We start from the raw sequence: 17741 nt of genomic DNA on the forward strand, positions 1-17741 counted from the left end.
AATGGCAATAGCTCAACATCAAAAAAACGAGGGAGATTTTCAGAGACGAATGCTAGCAATGCTGTATACAAAGGACAATGATATTTTACAAACCTACATGATTCTGCAGTGGTGAATATTGCTTGTTTTTTTATCAAACAGGACACAGACAGCAGGAAGCAAATATCTTCTAGATTTATACCAATCCATGTGTCACATTTATAAAGTGATCTTTTCCCTAGCCCTTGGCAGAAAGGCCAATGCTGCATTGGATTTCTGTCTCCAAGGCTTGAAATCATTTACCCTTGACAGCTGCTACCCCCCTCCTCTGACCCAAGACCTTTCTGGTATAGAAGAATGTTTGTTTATTTGCTGCTGCTGCTGCACAGCTACAAAGAGGGGAAGAGTGGAAGAAGCTGCATGGCTAGGGTTACTGATGAGAACAATAGTTAGGAAACTGGTTAGAATACATAAACTATTTCCTAAAAATATATTTTAGGAGGTGATCTGGGTATTCCCAGCCTAAAACAGAGATTAGGCTTGAAAGCTTCCCCTTCCCCCTCCCTTTTGCTCCCCCTCCTTTAAACCTTCAGAGGATATCTTTGAGAAGCCCCGTTTGAAATTAATGAATACCCCACAGGGCAGGAAAGTAAGACCATAACCTTAAGCTGTACGAAGCATGTGAAAAATCACCAGTTAGTGTCATCATCTACATGGTAAAAAATGGAAGTCACAGAGAAGTGATTTAGTGTTTGCTTATTTCCCACCGCCTCCCCTTTCCCACTGGATACTAGTGATTTACTTCCTCCTCTTCCTCTTCTCCATCCCTCTCAATTATCTGAAGAAGTTTCTTCTTCTCATCATCAGTTTCTTCCAGTGCAACAGACTCCTCTTCCCTGTGACGACTGTGCTCTCGCGCACTAGCTTGTTTCCGACGTGCTTTGATTTCTTCTTCCTCTTCATCACGGGGTCTTTTTGTCCCTCTGTTAGGCTAAAGTCAGAGAAATAAGGTGAATGAATACAAGTCTTTTGTGACCCTTGCAAACCAAAATACCAGTATTACAAGACATACTGAGGAAATTCTTACAAGTTGTTTAAAACATTTGCTTACACAACGCTTAACAACTCTGAAAACTAGGAAGGAAATTAATTTAGTGAAGTGGAACGTCACATGAGTAGATGAATGGCTCTGCCAAGAGCTATGTCAACATCCTACCTTGTTTGATCTATGAACACGACTCATGGGAAAATATCGTCATAGGCAGCAAAGACTAGTATTGCAACAATAAGAAGTGGCCAAACCAAACTGTTCAGTGGCTGTACAGCTGACCATCTTGATGATCAGGAATCAGCTAAGTCAGTTGATACAACCTCATGTTTTACAGACAGACGACCAATATGCTCAAGCAGGTAGCAGTGAAAGATAATTTTTTACCCATCTAGTATATGAGATTATACTGAATTCTTGTGTGAATCCTAATTCACCTTGACTTTGCCCATCCTTCTGTCGAAAGTTTGCTGACACTTGAATGCAGAATCGGAACCTAAATCAGAGTACGCAGGACAGGAGTATTGTTGCTTGCTGCAATTCTGCAGGGGCTTGGCACCAGATTAAGTGGTGCCCGTGCTTTTACAGTTTGCTTGGAACAACTTATTTTATTCCACAATTTCTGTTTAATTGTAAAAAAAAACCCATAATTTGCCAGGGACAAGAAAAAGTCCATTAACCCTCATCGCATGTTTTAATTTAGGCAAAAAGCATATGAATGCATTTGCAATAGAGGGTAAAACTCTCCCTTCAAAAACCATAAGGATATTAAATTTGGTCTCTCTTTTTTTTGAAGGGCAACCAAGCTGGAAGCACTCCATGCCATATAACTACAGGAAAACAAAGTTTAATTCTTTACTATTTAAAAGGAGCCTGTGTGTTAAGAACAATGAAAACAATAAGAAAAATATTTTTACTTTCTATCACTGCTCAAGTTGCCTGGTAGATGATTTCATAACCCCATTAGGTCTAACATTTGTCCAGCCTATTTCATAAAACATTTTCTGGCAGGAAGACACCGCTCTTCTGCTCTGTGGGACCCTTTGTCTAAAAGCATAAAAGTCACATCATGCTTTCATGAACATAAGGCCTGCTTTTTAACTGAGAAACGGATTCTTTTCAGTTTTGACTCAAAGAAAGGTGCAGAGGGAATAGGTGACAGTGTCATGCTCCTGCCAGGCCCAGCACAAGTGCAGGCATCAAGGTAGGAACTTCCAGCTCCCTAGCAGGTTGGGAACTCATGGGTCCCAGAGGGCAATAAATCTTTCAGGCAATCCTGCTATGATTCTGATGACGATGCACACGCTGCAGACCAGCTACGACTGCTTCTATGCACAACCCAGTCTACATATTTATTGCAATATAAATGAAAAGCCAGCAAATAAAAGCTCTGCTCTCAAGAAAACTCTGCTTCCAGGAGAGATGTAAAAAGAAAAAAAAAACCCACAAAACAACAAAACAACCCAAACCAAAAGAAGACCACCCCGAAAAGCACTTGAAGTGTTAATTATAATGAGAAGCAAACTGCACAGCAGACTGACCAAGATCACGTTGTTTTCAGGGTTATGATGTTGTCCACTTTGAGGAAGATGCAGAATCAAGTTTCCCAGACAACATACTAGCACAAATCAAAGCTCTAGACACTTGCTCCCAGCTAGACCTATTCAAACTCTGTTATCTATCTCCTTTCTGCCTACATCTTCTCTGCTGTTTCCATTACGGAGGGTACATTCCTGACTTTAAACTCTTCTGAAGTGCTCCCATGCACTTTTAAAGCAGTTACTCAGCTCATAATTCAATAGCCATAAAGTAGAAGCATACCTGGAGATTCTTTGAAATGAAAAATCTATTTGCTTGAAGGGTTTTGTGGGTTGGGATTTTTTTTGTTGTTGTTGTTGGGTTTTTTTTAAAGCAGATTCCTATTACTTATCTTCTAGGTACATTAAAATATAATTTCACATAGATCCATTTGGAAACAAATGTGTCATTGTCAACAACCAATAATTCAAATTCAAACCCTCCCCAAGCAATCAGCAACCCAATAAAGAAAAGAAAAGAAAAAGAAAAAAAAGGTGCTCTTCTAAATTACATCATACAAGGAAAAAAAATCACTAAATACATAATCCTTACTCAGTGCCCTTAATGGCACACAGGTCTCTGACCTTCGTATGTCCTTCCACTCGCTCCTCAATAATACCCAATTCATCCTAAACCACCTTTGACAGATTAATGTTACAAACAAAGATATAGGAATTAGTGACACAAAATGTCCTGAAATTTACAGCAAAAAGCCCTGCAAGACTTGCCTTGGATATTCCTGATTTAGGGAGTCACAATCTCATTCCTCACTCTCATTTCTAAACATTAAAAAAGAAACAAAAACCTCAACAAGACTGCAGCTGTAATGAGGGACCAAGGGAGGTGGTGGTTTGTCAGATGCAAAGTAATGTACCATGGGAAGAGACTATATCACCAGAACAAAATCTAAATTAAAACTCCATCATGAAACCAGCCCCATTTCCTCTGAGTACACAATCCTTAGTATCAGAATTTACACCCTTTTTCAATCTCAATTATTTTATCCTTTTTTGTATTTATGCATTGTTGGGGGGGAGGAATCTTCTATAATACATAACAGAAATTATTATGATAAATTATGGAAGTGCCCTGCATGCAATTATTAATGCTGCCAACATATTGGCAATAGACAGTAATTGAATTCCCGGGCAAACGCTATTAAGCGGGCATTAAGGTTTTTCCTTTTGTTATTGATGTTATGCAAAACCTTACTAAGAATATTGCAGTTTTCCAAGCAGTACTATTACAACTAAGAAATCAAGGCATAAGTGAAACACCTGGGTTTCTGCTCATTTTACAAGAGATGCACAGTCATGAACAACTGATTTAAAGCAAGCATTAGCTGCTGTTCATTGATTTTCAGCTTTGGTTTGCATTTGTATTTTCTGAAGGACTGTTACCAACTAACAAGAATTAAGCGAGTACATTGTTACACTGAAACTGGTGCGTTTTTGCTAAGCAAACACATATATTGTGTCTAAACACATTTATTTAAATAATTTCATAGCTTCACACACATCTACACAAGTTTTGCCTTTCTGGTAGAAAAGGGAAAGTTAATCGTTTGATAAATAAAATGTGGGGTTTTTTTACTCAGTTGTGCTAAGGTGCATTTGGCAAGAAGATGGAATTCATCAGAAAATGCACAAGAAAAGCATTTTTAAATTGTTTTGTTAGTTAAGCTTAATTTTGTTCCCATTGAATGCAGTGCATTCACAGTAATTTACTCCAAACACATTTTCATTTAAATCTAACATTGATATCACTACCCAAAAAACAACAAATACAAAAGGGTTTAAAAAAAGCTGACATTTATAAAATACAATAAAGTAAACAAAAGCTGGTGATTAGTAAAGGCGGAATTATCTTTCTGTTTCTCTTCTAGTCTTTAGCTGTACTCGCTTTGGATGTTCACTGACATATCCTAACCTGTTACAGCCTGGGTCCCAGGCTTCAGGTGGCAGACCTCCTCCAGAAATACACACCAGACACGGGTCATCGTTTGTGCGCCGACATGTAACACAGAGCCTGCCCCTTGGTTCGGGCAGCAAAAACAACAGCACCCGCCTTGTGTGCTGTGAAGGTGAGAGAAATGACATCCTAAATTGAAGAACAATGACCTGCCCAGGGCCCCTGCCTGGTCTCCCTCAAAGCAGTGATTGCACATTAATATCAGGATTAAGTATCCCACAGAATCTAAAAACCTATTGTTTAGGCCCCTGATCGCTTCCAGCCTTCTCCAAACATCAGGAAGGTTTACGGAAGTCTCAGTAATGGAGTTTCGTATTACTAAGACATCTGCTTTGTAAGTAACCTTGTTACTGTGAAGCTTAGAAATTATTTGTTAATGAAATCTGAAATAAATCTTCATAAGTGATGCAGCTTCTTTTGTGACCGCATCTCAGCTGGCTGCCGCCTGCTCAGAAGAGCCACTGCAGAAGAGCTACACATTAGCTGTCAATTTAGGACTCCTGAAAGCAAGGCCCAAATCTCCAGAGGTATCTTCACTAACTTCTTAATTTGGTTTCCAACATTTGTGATAAACCAGGCTACTATCAATCTTACTTTCCATTGTTTTTTCTTCCTGAAGCACAACACTTCTAGATGGCGCAGGATGAGCATTAAAAACTGGAAGAACTGGCACCAGGAAAATCCAGTAATCTCAGGAAGTCCCAAGAGCTCCAAAATCATGCAAACTGAGGCAAATGAAACGGAAGATGGGCACGGTACCTACATGCATACAGAATATTACTTTCAGAGAGAATGAACTCCTGTCCCAGACTGGCTCATGAGGAGTGCGGCTATCGGGACCCCTGCAGGGAGGTGCGCAGAGCAGGGATCTTCCTTCACAGACTTCTACACATGCTCCTGGTTGGTGGCCAAAGGTAAAACACTGAAAAGTAAACTGAAGATTCACTTGCGACCCCATTAGGGTACCAACACAAGTTCCAGAGCATGGGAACTGTATTGCCCAGGAGCGGAGCCCGGTGCTGTAGGCCAGTGGCTGAGCCGGTGACGGCTCCTCGCTTTAACCCACAGGCAGGACAAGAGCTACCAGGTTAATAAAGCTGTAAGTCATCAAAAACCTGCTCAGCTGAGCTGCCTCTGCCATCAGATGCATCTGCTGCATTGCAAATTTACAGTAAATTATCTATACCAGCAGCAGAAATTATGATGTGCCTCCACTGATACGTGGAGATCCATCCCACTACAAACTGCACTCAACCCATTCAAATAATGAGGAGATCACCCAGCTCGGTGAAGTCAGACTTTATCCCATTATTTACTGCTTTTTCTGTTATTCGATTTTACTAGTATTCCATTAAAAAATTAGCAATTTGTAATGATCACTCACAGTGGTGAAATCTGCATTTAATGAGAATTAAAATAATCTCCCTTATTCCCTCCCAAGACAATTGAAAGATCTCTGAAAAGAACCGGAGTTGGCTTTGTCCCCTTAATTACCCTCCATAACCGGAGGCCAGACACAGAGGATCTGGGCACAGTCTTTCTGGGCAGAACAGCAGCAATATTTAATCATCAGTTTAGACCATCTGCAACTGTTTTGCAGCAACACATAAAGTTTATGGATTCCTGAGCTTTGTATAAACTGCCAGGTGCTGTTTAATTGTATTTTTTGTTACAAGAGGTTCCTTTTCCCACTCTGACAGACACTTGGTGCTGAATTGGTGGCACAGTGCCCGGAATCTTCCATGCCAAGTTTGGCACTGAGGGAGAACATCTTCGTGATTAAGCAAGGGCACAGATTAGGCATTTAGAGGAGACAAATTCAAAGCAATGTAAGAGAAAAGAAATTATTTTGGGTTGTGCTGAGGGAAGCTGAGAAGACCGACTCATTTTCAGCAAGAGATTAAAATCAGACAGCAGAGGTGTACACCACCCATCATCCAGCCCACCCGTCTGACAGCTGGTGCCACCCCTGCACCCAGGATGAATGAGGAGATCTTGAGCCAGCCTGCTCCTCAGCCCAATGCAGGAAACCTTCCAGACCGATGCTCAAGTTAACCTTACAACTCCAGGCAGAAAACTGGAGCAGGTGAGGGGCTGTTGTAGGAGGCAGCCTCCTCCCAGCGGCAGCAGCCCGTTAGCTGGGTACAGCAGGCAGCCTGGAGCAACGCTCACTCAATTTATCTGCCACGAACAAGTCAGCATCCTCTCTGTGGCACAGGCACAACAGAAGTCTGATTATTCTGAATTTTACTCATTCAGTGGACAAGAATGTACATTTCTAAAAATTATACAGGAGGGCACCTGCTTCGCCTCTGTCTGAAAGCCACGGCAGACGCCCGACCCACACAGGCTGGGAGGCAGCGAAACCTGTTGTTTCCAACTTTTTTTTCTAACTTTCAGCCAGAAGTGCCCTCACAGAAGGGAATCTCATTTTCTCAGAATCAGAGCTATTTATTTGCCTTCTGCTCCTCCACTCCTTTCACCTGTATTCACCATTGTACCTAATTCTGGAGGTCTGCATTCGGTGATACTGAAATCCAACACTTACTCTGAAGCATTATCTCATCTACTGACAGAAGAATCATCTGTATTCAGGTGAGAGACCAGAAGAGCACAGAGCCAGGACAAACCCTTCAGGAACAATTTCAGCAGTTGGTTGAAAGCTGCAGAATGGTTTGTCCCACAGCTAGGAATAATTTCAGCAGCAAGAAATGAAATTAAAATTTAAATACCCAGCAGCTAAGCAGCATTTCTTTACCTCTAGCCCCCACAGAATACAGCCCCACGTTGTCATAAGCAACTACCCACATCGCCATATAGAAAGCTCATCCAACAGAAAGCTGTACAAAATCAAAGTGATCAAAGCAAAGTGGATGCACACTTTCCTCCAGAGCAGAAGGGAATCCTGCGGACTTCACATTCAGAAAAAGAGAAAAACCAACAAACAAAAACTCAAACTAGAACCTGGTTAAAAAATTACAACAAACAGAAGTTCAGCGCAGGTTTACCTTTCTGTGCCTTAGGTATAAATTGCATCACAGAACAAGTACAGGACAGCATCATTAACCATAACTGAGGCAGAGAAGACCAAAGAACTAAAGGAACATGAGAAATGATCATTCTAATTTGTTATTGAAAAATCACAGAAAAATGGTAGGCAGAGAAATACAGAAGTAGAACAGGTCTCAGAACAGCAGGACTATGCCATCAGCACCGCACAAATGGATGAAGTAGGAAGGATGTTAGAGACAGAGCAATCCACAGAAGAAAACATCCTGGAGCTGAATCAAGTAGGAATCTAGTGGAGTTCTCAGAGAAAGGCTATTCTTAAAGCCATACTCCAGAGTATTTTGATGTCACTGGGAAAAGAAGAAGGGAAATTTCTCAAACCCAAAGGTAACTTTCCCTGTGCATCCCAAAATAACACATTCTGAAAGTACAGATGTGTCCTGACAGCAGGATGCTCTTTTTGCCTCTGAACACGTGTGGTGCCTCCACAGACTCATGCCTAAGAGGATGGCACATAGGAAGGAGTTCCATAAAGAATCCTGTGTTCTGAATTAAGTAGATCTCGTCATGTAACTCCCACACTCAATTACTTTCAAGGTAGATAACATCTTAAGAGTGCTTTTCTTACCCACTGATTCAGCAGGGAAACACCACTGCTGCAGCTTGTCTAAGAACTAAAGTAACAAGCCAACACTATTGCGTGCACAAATCACAGCAGAAGCATCAAACATTACTGCAAACCAGCGCTCTCGTTCCCCGATCCACAGGGGAACATGCCAAATCCACTCTCCTGCAAATAAATACACGATTAACCGCATCTGCTTATAAACTGACCTCCAAGCGACGAATAAGCAACGATCACATGCCGAGAGGAGAAGAACGCTCACAAGATAAAAGGAAACTTCCATAAGACGGGAAACTTTTTCAGAAGACTTTGGTAAAAGTCAAATTAAATGGGTTTTGTCATAAAACAGGTAGAAAAAAAAGAATGAGCCCACAAGCCACGCAACAAGCACAGGCTTTGCTGCAGGAACAGCGAAGACACCAAACCGTGCCGGTCTGTGGGAGACACGGCATCAGCAGACTCCCCCGGTAACCGGCTCCCACCGGGGCACCGCTTCTCCGGAGCGGGGGCGGATGGGGGTGGTGAGGGGAGAGAGGCCCCCAAAACCCCGCGACACCGTAACCGGGTCCCCCGAGAGCGCGACGGGCGCGGCTGGGCAAGCTCTGCGCGGCGGCCCGTCCCAGGCCCGCGACCGGAGCTGCAGCGGCACCGGGCCGGGGCTGCCGCGCCAGCGGGGCTCCGGGGCTCGGCCTCTGCCACCCCCCGGCACGGCCCGGCACGGCCTAGGCCGCGCTCGTCCTTCCCCAGCGGGGCGGCAGCGAAGGGCCGGGGCTGCTCCCCGCGCACCCGCCGCTCCCACCCGATGGACCCACGCCACCGCCGGCCCCGCTCGGTGCCCCCCCACGGCCCCGGGAGCCGCCGCGGGGCCGCTCACCTGGTAGCTGAGCAGCTCCCCCACGTCCATGGCACCGAGCGAGCCCCGCCACCGGGAAACTGTCGCCAACGACCGGGACCGCGCGACACCGTGCCGTAAGGCAGGGAGCGCAGGCGAGCCGGGAGGGCGCCACTCTGCCGGAAAGCGAGGCGGGAGGGCCGCTGCCGGAAAGCGAGAGGCGCCACACTGCCGCAAAGCAGCCCCCGGGAGGCTTGAGAACGGGAGCGGGCCGGGCAGCCCTGCCGCGGCGTGGGTGACGGGTGGGCGGCAGCCGCGGCCCGTGGGCCGGGCCGACCCCGGGGACCATCCCACAGCCACAGCGGCTCAGGGGGCCCCGGGGGCTGGACCCTGGACCCTGCTCTGCCCCCGGCCCGGCCACCGCGGCCCGGGGTCGCCCCCGAGACCTCCCGCCCCGTCCCACGGCGGGCTCGGCCTGCTGCGGCGGCCTGGTCGGGGGAGCTGCTGGGCCGGAGCGAAACGCGACCGACTGAAACCGAGGGAGACGGGGGGGGAGAGTGGCAAAGTGTGCCGCCTGCTGCAGAACACCCTCCGGGGTGACAGGGCCCCCCCCAGGCCCTCGGAGACTCTCCCTGCCCCCAGCTGCAGCCCCGCGGGGCGGCCGTGCCCCGGGGGGGAGCAGGGCGAGCGCCTGGTGCCCCCGGTGAAGCGGGACCTTGGGTCCCGTCACATTTGTGCCACCGGAGCCGGGCGCTGCGTGGGGCTGGGGCTGCCGTCACCCCGGGGGGGGGGAGAGTGGGGCGTCCCAGCGGAGCCCCCCCAGGAGCTGACCCTCACCGCTGCGGAGCGGAGGCACCGAAAACCAGTGGTTTCTTTTGACACGTTTTCCGTAACCTTCTGCGGATCCTTCCCGGGGCTGAGGCAGGCTTGGAAATGCAGGAGGCTGTTGCCAGCATGTATTGACAACACAATTCTATTTATATACAGCATCATTAACCGCTGTCACCTTGAAAACAGGCCAATAACTGAGCACTGAATGCAGCAGGAGGGGACGTGACAGTCCCTCTGTTTGCTGAGGTCGTGACAAATAGTTCTGTAATTCAACAAGATGCAGAACCGCAGACAGATAGAGGCATTTTTCAATTTAACAAATATGAATAATTAGAAGAGAGTCAACTTGGCCAAAATCTTATTGAACTTATTTCAACTATGCTTTAAAAAACAGTTTCAAGCTAAAGTAATTTTTCATAACATAATGATCGTAGCTATTATGCAGTTATCTCAGTAGGAGTCTGGTTTGAGAACACTCACGAAATTAAAAATACATATAATGTTTTCAAAGAAGTCCCTCACATCCCCCGTTGTTTCACTAAAATATAGGAGATATCAGTCATGACAAAATTAACTCAACAAATCTGCATGTTAAAGACGAGATAAATAGAAGATAATTATTGGATCAGCTGGCTTTCCTTTATTGGGCGTTTGGATAATTCACCAGCTGTGAAACCAGAACATTCGCAGTCACACCAGGAGTACTGACACATACTTGGGGGCGTGATACGGCTATTGGGAAGCCTGACCAGCGACAGCAATAAAAGCAACAAGCAGTTGTAAAACACGTGAAGTGCAGCGGGAGATAAGAACAGACCCTCCATCTACAGATAGAAACACCGGGCACCGCGATCGCACCCACGGCGCGGAGCCAGGAGACCCAGCGGCAGGAGCTGATGTGCAGCGCTGGCGCAGGGGAGCACGGCACGACCGTGCCGCCGGCTCACAAGCCGCAAACACCCCTTTATCGGTCCTTTGATTTGTGGGGCGCTGCTGGCCTCGACATCCAGCAGGCAGAGCGACAGCAGCCCTGGGACACCGAGGGTTTGCTGACAGCATCGGTGTGCAAACGCAGACGGGGAAACGCACCCAGCGCTGGGTGGGGGAGTTGGGGGAGGGCAAAGGGAACAATCTTCAAATCGGAGAAAAGAAACATGAACACAGCTTGCGAGGCCGGCACCTCCTGCCTGAAGCTTCCCCTCATTAGACAAAGAGATAGAAAATGGTCGATTCCCTTCCCTGGAAGGACCGTGAGGCCGGGGGGGACGTTCAGAAAAACAAAGTCAGGAATTTGAGAAGTGGCTGTTGGGTTAACTGACTTAAATAAAACTTGATAGCCAGGAATCTATAGCCTCGTGGGAAAGGCACAAAAGCTCAGGTGCCGTTTCTCACCCTGACGGCTGGAAATCCAGCAGAGGCACAGCCCACCACCCCGCGCCTGCAAAAGCAAATCAACTGTGAAAGCACCAGCACTGAAAGGAATGAATGCAGACCAGAGACTGGGCACCAGCACCTCCCGTCCCTTCTGCCGTGCGGGGAGGACAGTCGAAGCCCCTGGGATGTGGCTGGGGACGTAGCCGGAGCGCCGGCTATGGCAGGGCTTGGCAGGCAGCAGCACAGGAGGCGGATGGCAGCGGAGAGCGGGCAGGAGCCCCATGGATCTGCCGAGCCGTCGTGCTGCCGTGGGAAGGGTCCCGGCCCATGCACCCCTCTTCCCAGGCTGTCCTTAAAGCCCTGCTCTATCTGCAAACAACATCCAGAAGAAACCTGCAAAGGCTTTCCCTTTGCTGTGAAGTTTTTGCCCAGCGCTGCAAGCCCTGGGGGTGCTGGGTGAGAGGAAGGCAGCGTGGGGAACCGCAGAGCGCAGCACCGTGCAGTTGTCTGAAACAGCCGCCAGCTCCTCGCGTGCCCCCTCCTGTCCCCGTGCTCTGCCAGCCTCATCACACTCCGAAAAGGCCATATTGCTGCCCAGGAAACCCAATTCCCACCAAGCTGCTGCAGGGCAGGATTCAATAACAGAGAGGTTTTATCCAATAAGGGGAGTTGGAGCACAGGGACAAAATATTGACTTAAAAAGCAGAACCAAGAGCAAAATCAAAGTCTAAAAAAAGCCCTCAAGGAAATGAAAGGATGGGGACCAGCCAGTCGCCCTGGGTGGTGGGCTCTGCTTGGGGCCCGCACCAGCCTCTCCGGGGGAGCTGCGGGAAGGGGCTGGAGGCTCTGGACAGGCTGGAGCAAACCCTGCGACTTAGCTTGGTCAGGAGAGCGAGGACCCCAGCGGAAGCCTGGCTCCACATCCCCAGGCACCCACCCTCGGCAGGGCCCGGGGCATCACCGGTGCCCTCCGGGCTGACCGTGTCCCTGCAGCCCCAGGACTGCCCGGCCAGAGGTGATGGGACCTACAGCACGTTTCCCCACTCCCTCGGGGACACCCCCAGGGCTCCAGGGTGTCTCAGGACAGCCCAAACCAGACGTTTCCCGACCCCTTTCCCCTAACCACACCAGCACAAACAGGCGCAGAGGGCTGCTGGCGGCTCAGCTGGCACCATGGCATCCCTGGCTGTGGCTCTGGCCCTGGGGACGGGCACGGAGGAGCCAGGACCCAGCAGCCACCGGTGATGGGGAGAAGCCGCAGCCACCGCGATGGTCCTGGCAGCGTGGCACGAGTGCCGGTATGGAAACAATGGTTCCTCGGCTCAGCACGGCAGGGCAGTGGGGGGATGCTCAGCACCGCAGCTGGGAGCAGTGGCGGGAGGAGGGGGCAAGGAGGAGAATCCCGGTTTAATTTTATTCTGAGTTCAGGTTTCAATCCAGATGCCTCAAGATCTAATTCCGAATAAATAATTGTACTGAGTAACCCTGGTCCCCCGGTGATTAACTAAACACACTGAGGCTCGCTGAAATTGAATTAGTGGTGTGCACTCAGCCGTTATTACCCTCCCCACGTCATGAATATTAATGAGGGGTTATTAAGAAATGTAAATGATGCCTCAGGGGGTTGGGAGCACAGGGGGGTGCAGGGCGGTGTGGGCTGATACGACAAACCATTAGGAAAACAGCCTGATTGAAGCCACTTTTTAATTATGTCAGATCTCGCTCTTTCTTGGGTGCAGCAGTGTTTCCGGATGCTTTCGTTTTTATTAAAATGAGAAAAAGGGAACAAGTTATAGCTGGAATGTAAAATGAGCTTTTGCAAAGCGGAAAAGCTGCAGCCACCGAGCACCCTGGCAGCGGAGGGTGACAGCAGGGCCCTGCCCGCAGCTGCCTGCACCCCACGGGCTCCCCACTGCCACCAGTCTGGGCCAGCTCCCAACCGGGCTCCCCCGCGCTGCCGGCGTGGAGAGGGGGACGCCGGCACCCCAGTGGCACCCGCACCCCAGCCTCGGGGGCTCCTGCAACCCATGGCTGCTCCCCCCCACCGCAGCCCTGCTCCCTGCAGCCCCTTCCCTCCCAGTTCAGCATCGCTGGCCAGGAAAGAGTGGCTGTGATAAAACTCATGCATTTTAACAGGTTCTTGCAGGCGCTCCCCGCGCCGCCGAATAAAAGCTGACAGGTGCAGCTGAGTTAATCAGAGTGGATAATGGAGGGAAAGAAAGAAATCTCAGACCAAATTGCTGCAGAAATCATGAGCCGGGGCTCAAAACTATCCAATTAAACTGGGATGAAGCTTAAAGGGGAAGACGGCCGTTCTCCAAGCTTGGCATCCCACTGAAGCAGGAGAAGGGGAATGGCTGCAGAGCCCCCCGTCCCCCTGCGGGAGAGCAGGGGGCTGCTGAGCGCAGAGGAGCCCCCATCCCGCAGGAGGGATGTGCTACCGGGGCCGTGCCGGGCATCTGGGTCCGGCCAGTACTGCCACATCAGCGGTTTGCTTGTAAAACAAAGCAGGCCTGGGGCTCTTCTTCCAGAGAGCAATGCTGGATCAAACGATTTGTTGGGGCGATGAGCACGGCACATGCCCAGCCCCGGTTCTGCCGTGGCCGCCATCCTGCCACGCCAACGCCAGCTCGCCTCCGTGGCTGTCTGTGACCTGCCCGCAGCGAGCACCGAACCCATCCCCTGAATGGCTTGGGGAGGGCTGGGCTATCAGATGAGTTAAAAAACGTGCGTTTAATGTAGTCGAGGCCCATTACTGTGGCCAGTAGAAATCTGCCAGCATTACTGCGGTGTTGTCACGGATAGATCGGATGGCCTGGGATGGGAGCGCACACGGGAGTTTGTTAGTATTCAGGTCTCTCCACACTGATAGCTTCATAACGCCAGGCTTGCCTCTTAATTGCACCCGTAAGCGTTGAAATTACCGAAGGGTAAAATGCAAATGGGCTGTAACCTTTCCAGAGCTCACCCCAGCACCGCCGCGCCAGCTCCTTGCCGAAAGGGAGGTGCCTGCATTTCTTTCCCTTTTTCTTAATTGCTAAGGGACCTGCCAGGCGATTCTCTCCCAAGGCCCCAGCAGGGAGAGGAGAGACCCTTCTCCGGGGTCGCACGCCGGTTCCACCAAGCTGGAGGCAACGGAGACACCAGGACGGCCCCGGGAGCTGCCTCCCACCCTGGGTTGACCGCGACGCCTGCTCCAGCCCCATGGCACAGCACCACGGCTGACCGAGCCGGGGCTGCGAGGGCCAGGCACCCCGGTGACAGAGCAGAGCACGGAGCAAAACTTGCAGCCTTTGCCCTCCCTCTCTGGTGCTGCCTTCCCAGCCCAAACGGGTTTGGTGCAATGCCTGCCATGGCTCCTGGCCAGGGTCCCGGGGTGCTGGGTCCTGGGGTGCTGGGTCCCAGGTTGTGGGGTGCCGGGGTGCCAGGGCAGAGCGCTTGACGAGCCAGCCAGCACCGCAGGGGCCGGGCGGTGCAGGTGCCGGCGGGAGAAGCCAGCTGTGGCATTAAGGTTAATGAGATTTTCATGAACCTGCCGATTCGTTTGGCGGGCGGGCGGGGGGGAATGGGATCTCGCTAATTAAAGGGAGCTGACCTGTGAAATCAGGCTGTGAGGGGCTGGGGTGAGCAGAGGGGAGGGTGGGCAGGGGGGAAAGCAGGGGAAGAGGTGCAAGGGGTGAGGGTGGCCAGTGCCCGCGAGCCCCAGTGGGGTGGCCGTGGCCATGACCGTGGCCAGGCTGCTCCCTCCTTCCCACCCGCTCCGGTGCTGCTCGCTGTCCCAGCACAGCTGGAGCATCTGTGCCAGAGCAGCACCTTATTTATGGCTCTGCTTCCCCGAGTTAAACTCCACAAAGTGTGACAATCAAAATTAAAGATTTCTCCAGAAAGGCAGCCTGGGGGGAAATCACTGCGGACGCCGACAGAGATTTCCCAACGGTGACTTTTAAATTAAAGGGGAAAAAAATTCCTTTAATTTGGTGGCGTGCTTGGGATGCAGCTCACTGGGCACGTTATTATCCAGCTCAGCAAATGCTCCCAGAATTCGCTTGCGCTCCAAATTGCCGATCCCTCTGCAAGGCAGTGTATCCCCACCTGTGCCAGCATCCACCAGCACCGGGGGCCTGTGGCACAGCCCGGCAGGCGGTGAGCGGGGCCGGGACCAGGCTGCACCCCGCTACCCCAGAGCTGAGCCCTGGTGGGTGCCCCCTCCCCACGGCCTGTCCCAGCTCCCAGACAGTGGTGAATGGCCGGATTCTGCTCCTGCACAGGATGAGCCCAGCCCCCAGCCAGCACTGCCGTGCCCCTGGACCCCCACGACGGCACAGCCGACTCCCATTCCTGCTCCCAGCCCCTCCTGGTATTTACTGCTGCAAATCCGGATCGGTCAGGGCTGGGCATATTGGCACCGCTGGGCGCGCGCGTGTGTCTGCCTGCCCGTGGCTCACCCGCTGAATCCCCACCAGCGCTGTTGACCCCTAATAAGGAGCTAGGGCAGTCAGGGGGACCCAATGTTTTAAGACTTTCTTTCCAAGCAGAGCATGAGCTCTTCAATGCTGCTGAAAGTGAGACTCTGCCTGCAGCCCTGGCCCAGGCGCCGGCACTGCCGGGGTCTCCTGCACCGTGTGGTGAGGACGGTGGCTGCTCCGGCATCCCCATGACACTGCCACACACAGTGTGCCCAACCACCGGGGCAGCTGGCACGGTCCCTTCCCGAATGCAGGGCTGACTCGGGTGCTCACCCCAAGAGCCCCAGGAGCCTCCACAGACCCACCGTGTCAGCATGTCCACGGGGCCATGGGTGTGCAGCTTTGCCAGCTGGATTGCACGCCGGACCCAAAGCACCAGCGGAGACCGTCACTGTCAAAGCCTCCTTGTTGGGAACGCAGACACCCGCACACCCGAGATGCACCTCGCCCCGCTCTGCCATGCCGCACCGCGGCACAGGGAGCACCGTGGCACAGCAAGGCACCACAGCACAGTGAAGCACTGGGGCACAGCGAAGCACCAGGGCATGGTGAGCACTGCAGCGCAGAAAAGCACCGCAGCAGAGCAAAGCACTGGGGCACGGTGAGCGCCGGGGCACAGCGAAGCACCAGGGCACGGTGAGCACAGCAGCACAGCAAAGCACGGTGGCACAGCGAGCGCAGCTGCACGGCGAAGCACCGTGCCTCTGTACCACCTCTGTACTACTGCAGGGTCCTGCAGGGGCATGGCACTGCCCAGTGTCCCCACAGGGATGCCCCGAGGCCTTTCCTGTGCCCCACGGATAGGGACACAGCTCCTGCCTCCCGCTTCACTTCGGGCACGGGCCAGTGGCTCCCGCCTGGCTTGGGCAGGGGGCATGGCAACAGGGTTCTACTGCCCAAGCCGGAGAAGCTGCTGCTTGTCCCCAGCGTAGGAGCTACCCAAGGTGACGGGGGCTGGTGGCGCGGGGCTGGTCCTGCCCAGCTGGGGTGCGGAGCCACGGGGGGCGCAGGGGGCACAGGCAGCCCCAGACCTGCCTGTCCTGACACAGCTCTTCCCCTTGCTCTCCCCCCGCCTTCAAGATGAAGCAATGAAATTATTTTTCTACTTGAGTAGTTTTCAATTTAGATTAAGAAAAATCTGTGCTCCGTTAGCAACGTTGCAGTAAATCACGAGCAAGCGGCACTCCGCAGCTGACAGCCCGATCGCTTATCGGCTGCAAACCTTTTTTCAAGTTGACAGGCTCCAAGTGTGACATTGAGCGAGGGCAGCGGCAGCCTGGCAGGGACGGTGCGCGGGGAGGCGGACCCCCACCCGGCACACTCTCCCGGGCACCGTGGCTCAGCCGTGGCTGTGGGCAGCACGCAAAGCAGGCGGCAGGTCCCAGGCAGGATCAGGCCTTGGGCATCACAAGCTGGGACAGACCAGGAGACGCAGAGGTCAGCACCGGCCCCTGCAGCGCCGGCTCTGCCACGCCGCGGCACCGCTCCTGAGGCCATCGGCAGGAGCTGGTGGGGGGACACGTGCTGGCTCACTGCTGTCCCACCGGATCCCCGCTGGCCCCAGCGCGCCTCAGCAGCGTGCTGGGGCTACACCGCCAGGGTCACTTGGTGCTTCAGCCCTTGCTCTCACCTATCCATCACTGCTGGCAACGCAGCGGCACCCAACGCGGCTGCGACGGTGCCCATCGCCGACTGCACCGCGGCCACACCGGGAGCGGATCCCCATCCTCGTGCCCATCTCCATGCTGCCGCCGTCCTCTTGCCAGCACCATCAAAAGGAGCATTTGACAGAAAACAAACCTTTTTTTTCCCCTCTGGTTCTTCCAGCTCATTTATCGCTTGCACGGGGCAGGCAGAGCTGTCAGTGCCTGAACCTCACTCATCCGTTTAACCTTGGGGGAAGAAACACATTTGTGCCGGATAACGTGCATCAGATGGTGGCACGGGGAGCGCCTGTAGCTGCTGTGCCTGATGGATGGGCTACACGGGCCTTGCCTGACCTGTGCTTGTATGTTATCTGCATTGCTG

The 17741-nt window shown here is 51.7% G+C and overlaps 1 protein-coding gene across 1 annotated transcript in view; it reads right to left on the minus strand.

Moving 5' to 3' along the window:
- Positions 1-9248, minus strand: part of CTNNBL1 (catenin beta like 1) — a 56278-nt gene extending 47030 nt beyond the window's left edge. The window contains exons 1-2 of the mRNA XM_049816855.1: positions 9085-9248; positions 782-970 (exon numbers count right to left, since the gene is read on the minus strand). Coding sequence (XP_049672812.1) covers positions 782-970; positions 9085-9114 — 219 coding nt within the window. The 5' untranslated portion in view covers positions 9115-9248. The remainder of the gene's footprint in view (positions 1-781; positions 971-9084) is intronic.
- Between the last annotated feature and the right edge of the window lie 8493 nt (positions 9249-17741).

Source organism: Accipiter gentilis, chromosome 14 (assembly GCF_929443795.1).
Source record: "Accipiter gentilis chromosome 14, bAccGen1.1, whole genome shotgun sequence".
Taxonomy (NCBI): Eukaryota; Metazoa; Chordata; class Aves; order Accipitriformes; family Accipitridae; genus Astur; species Astur gentilis.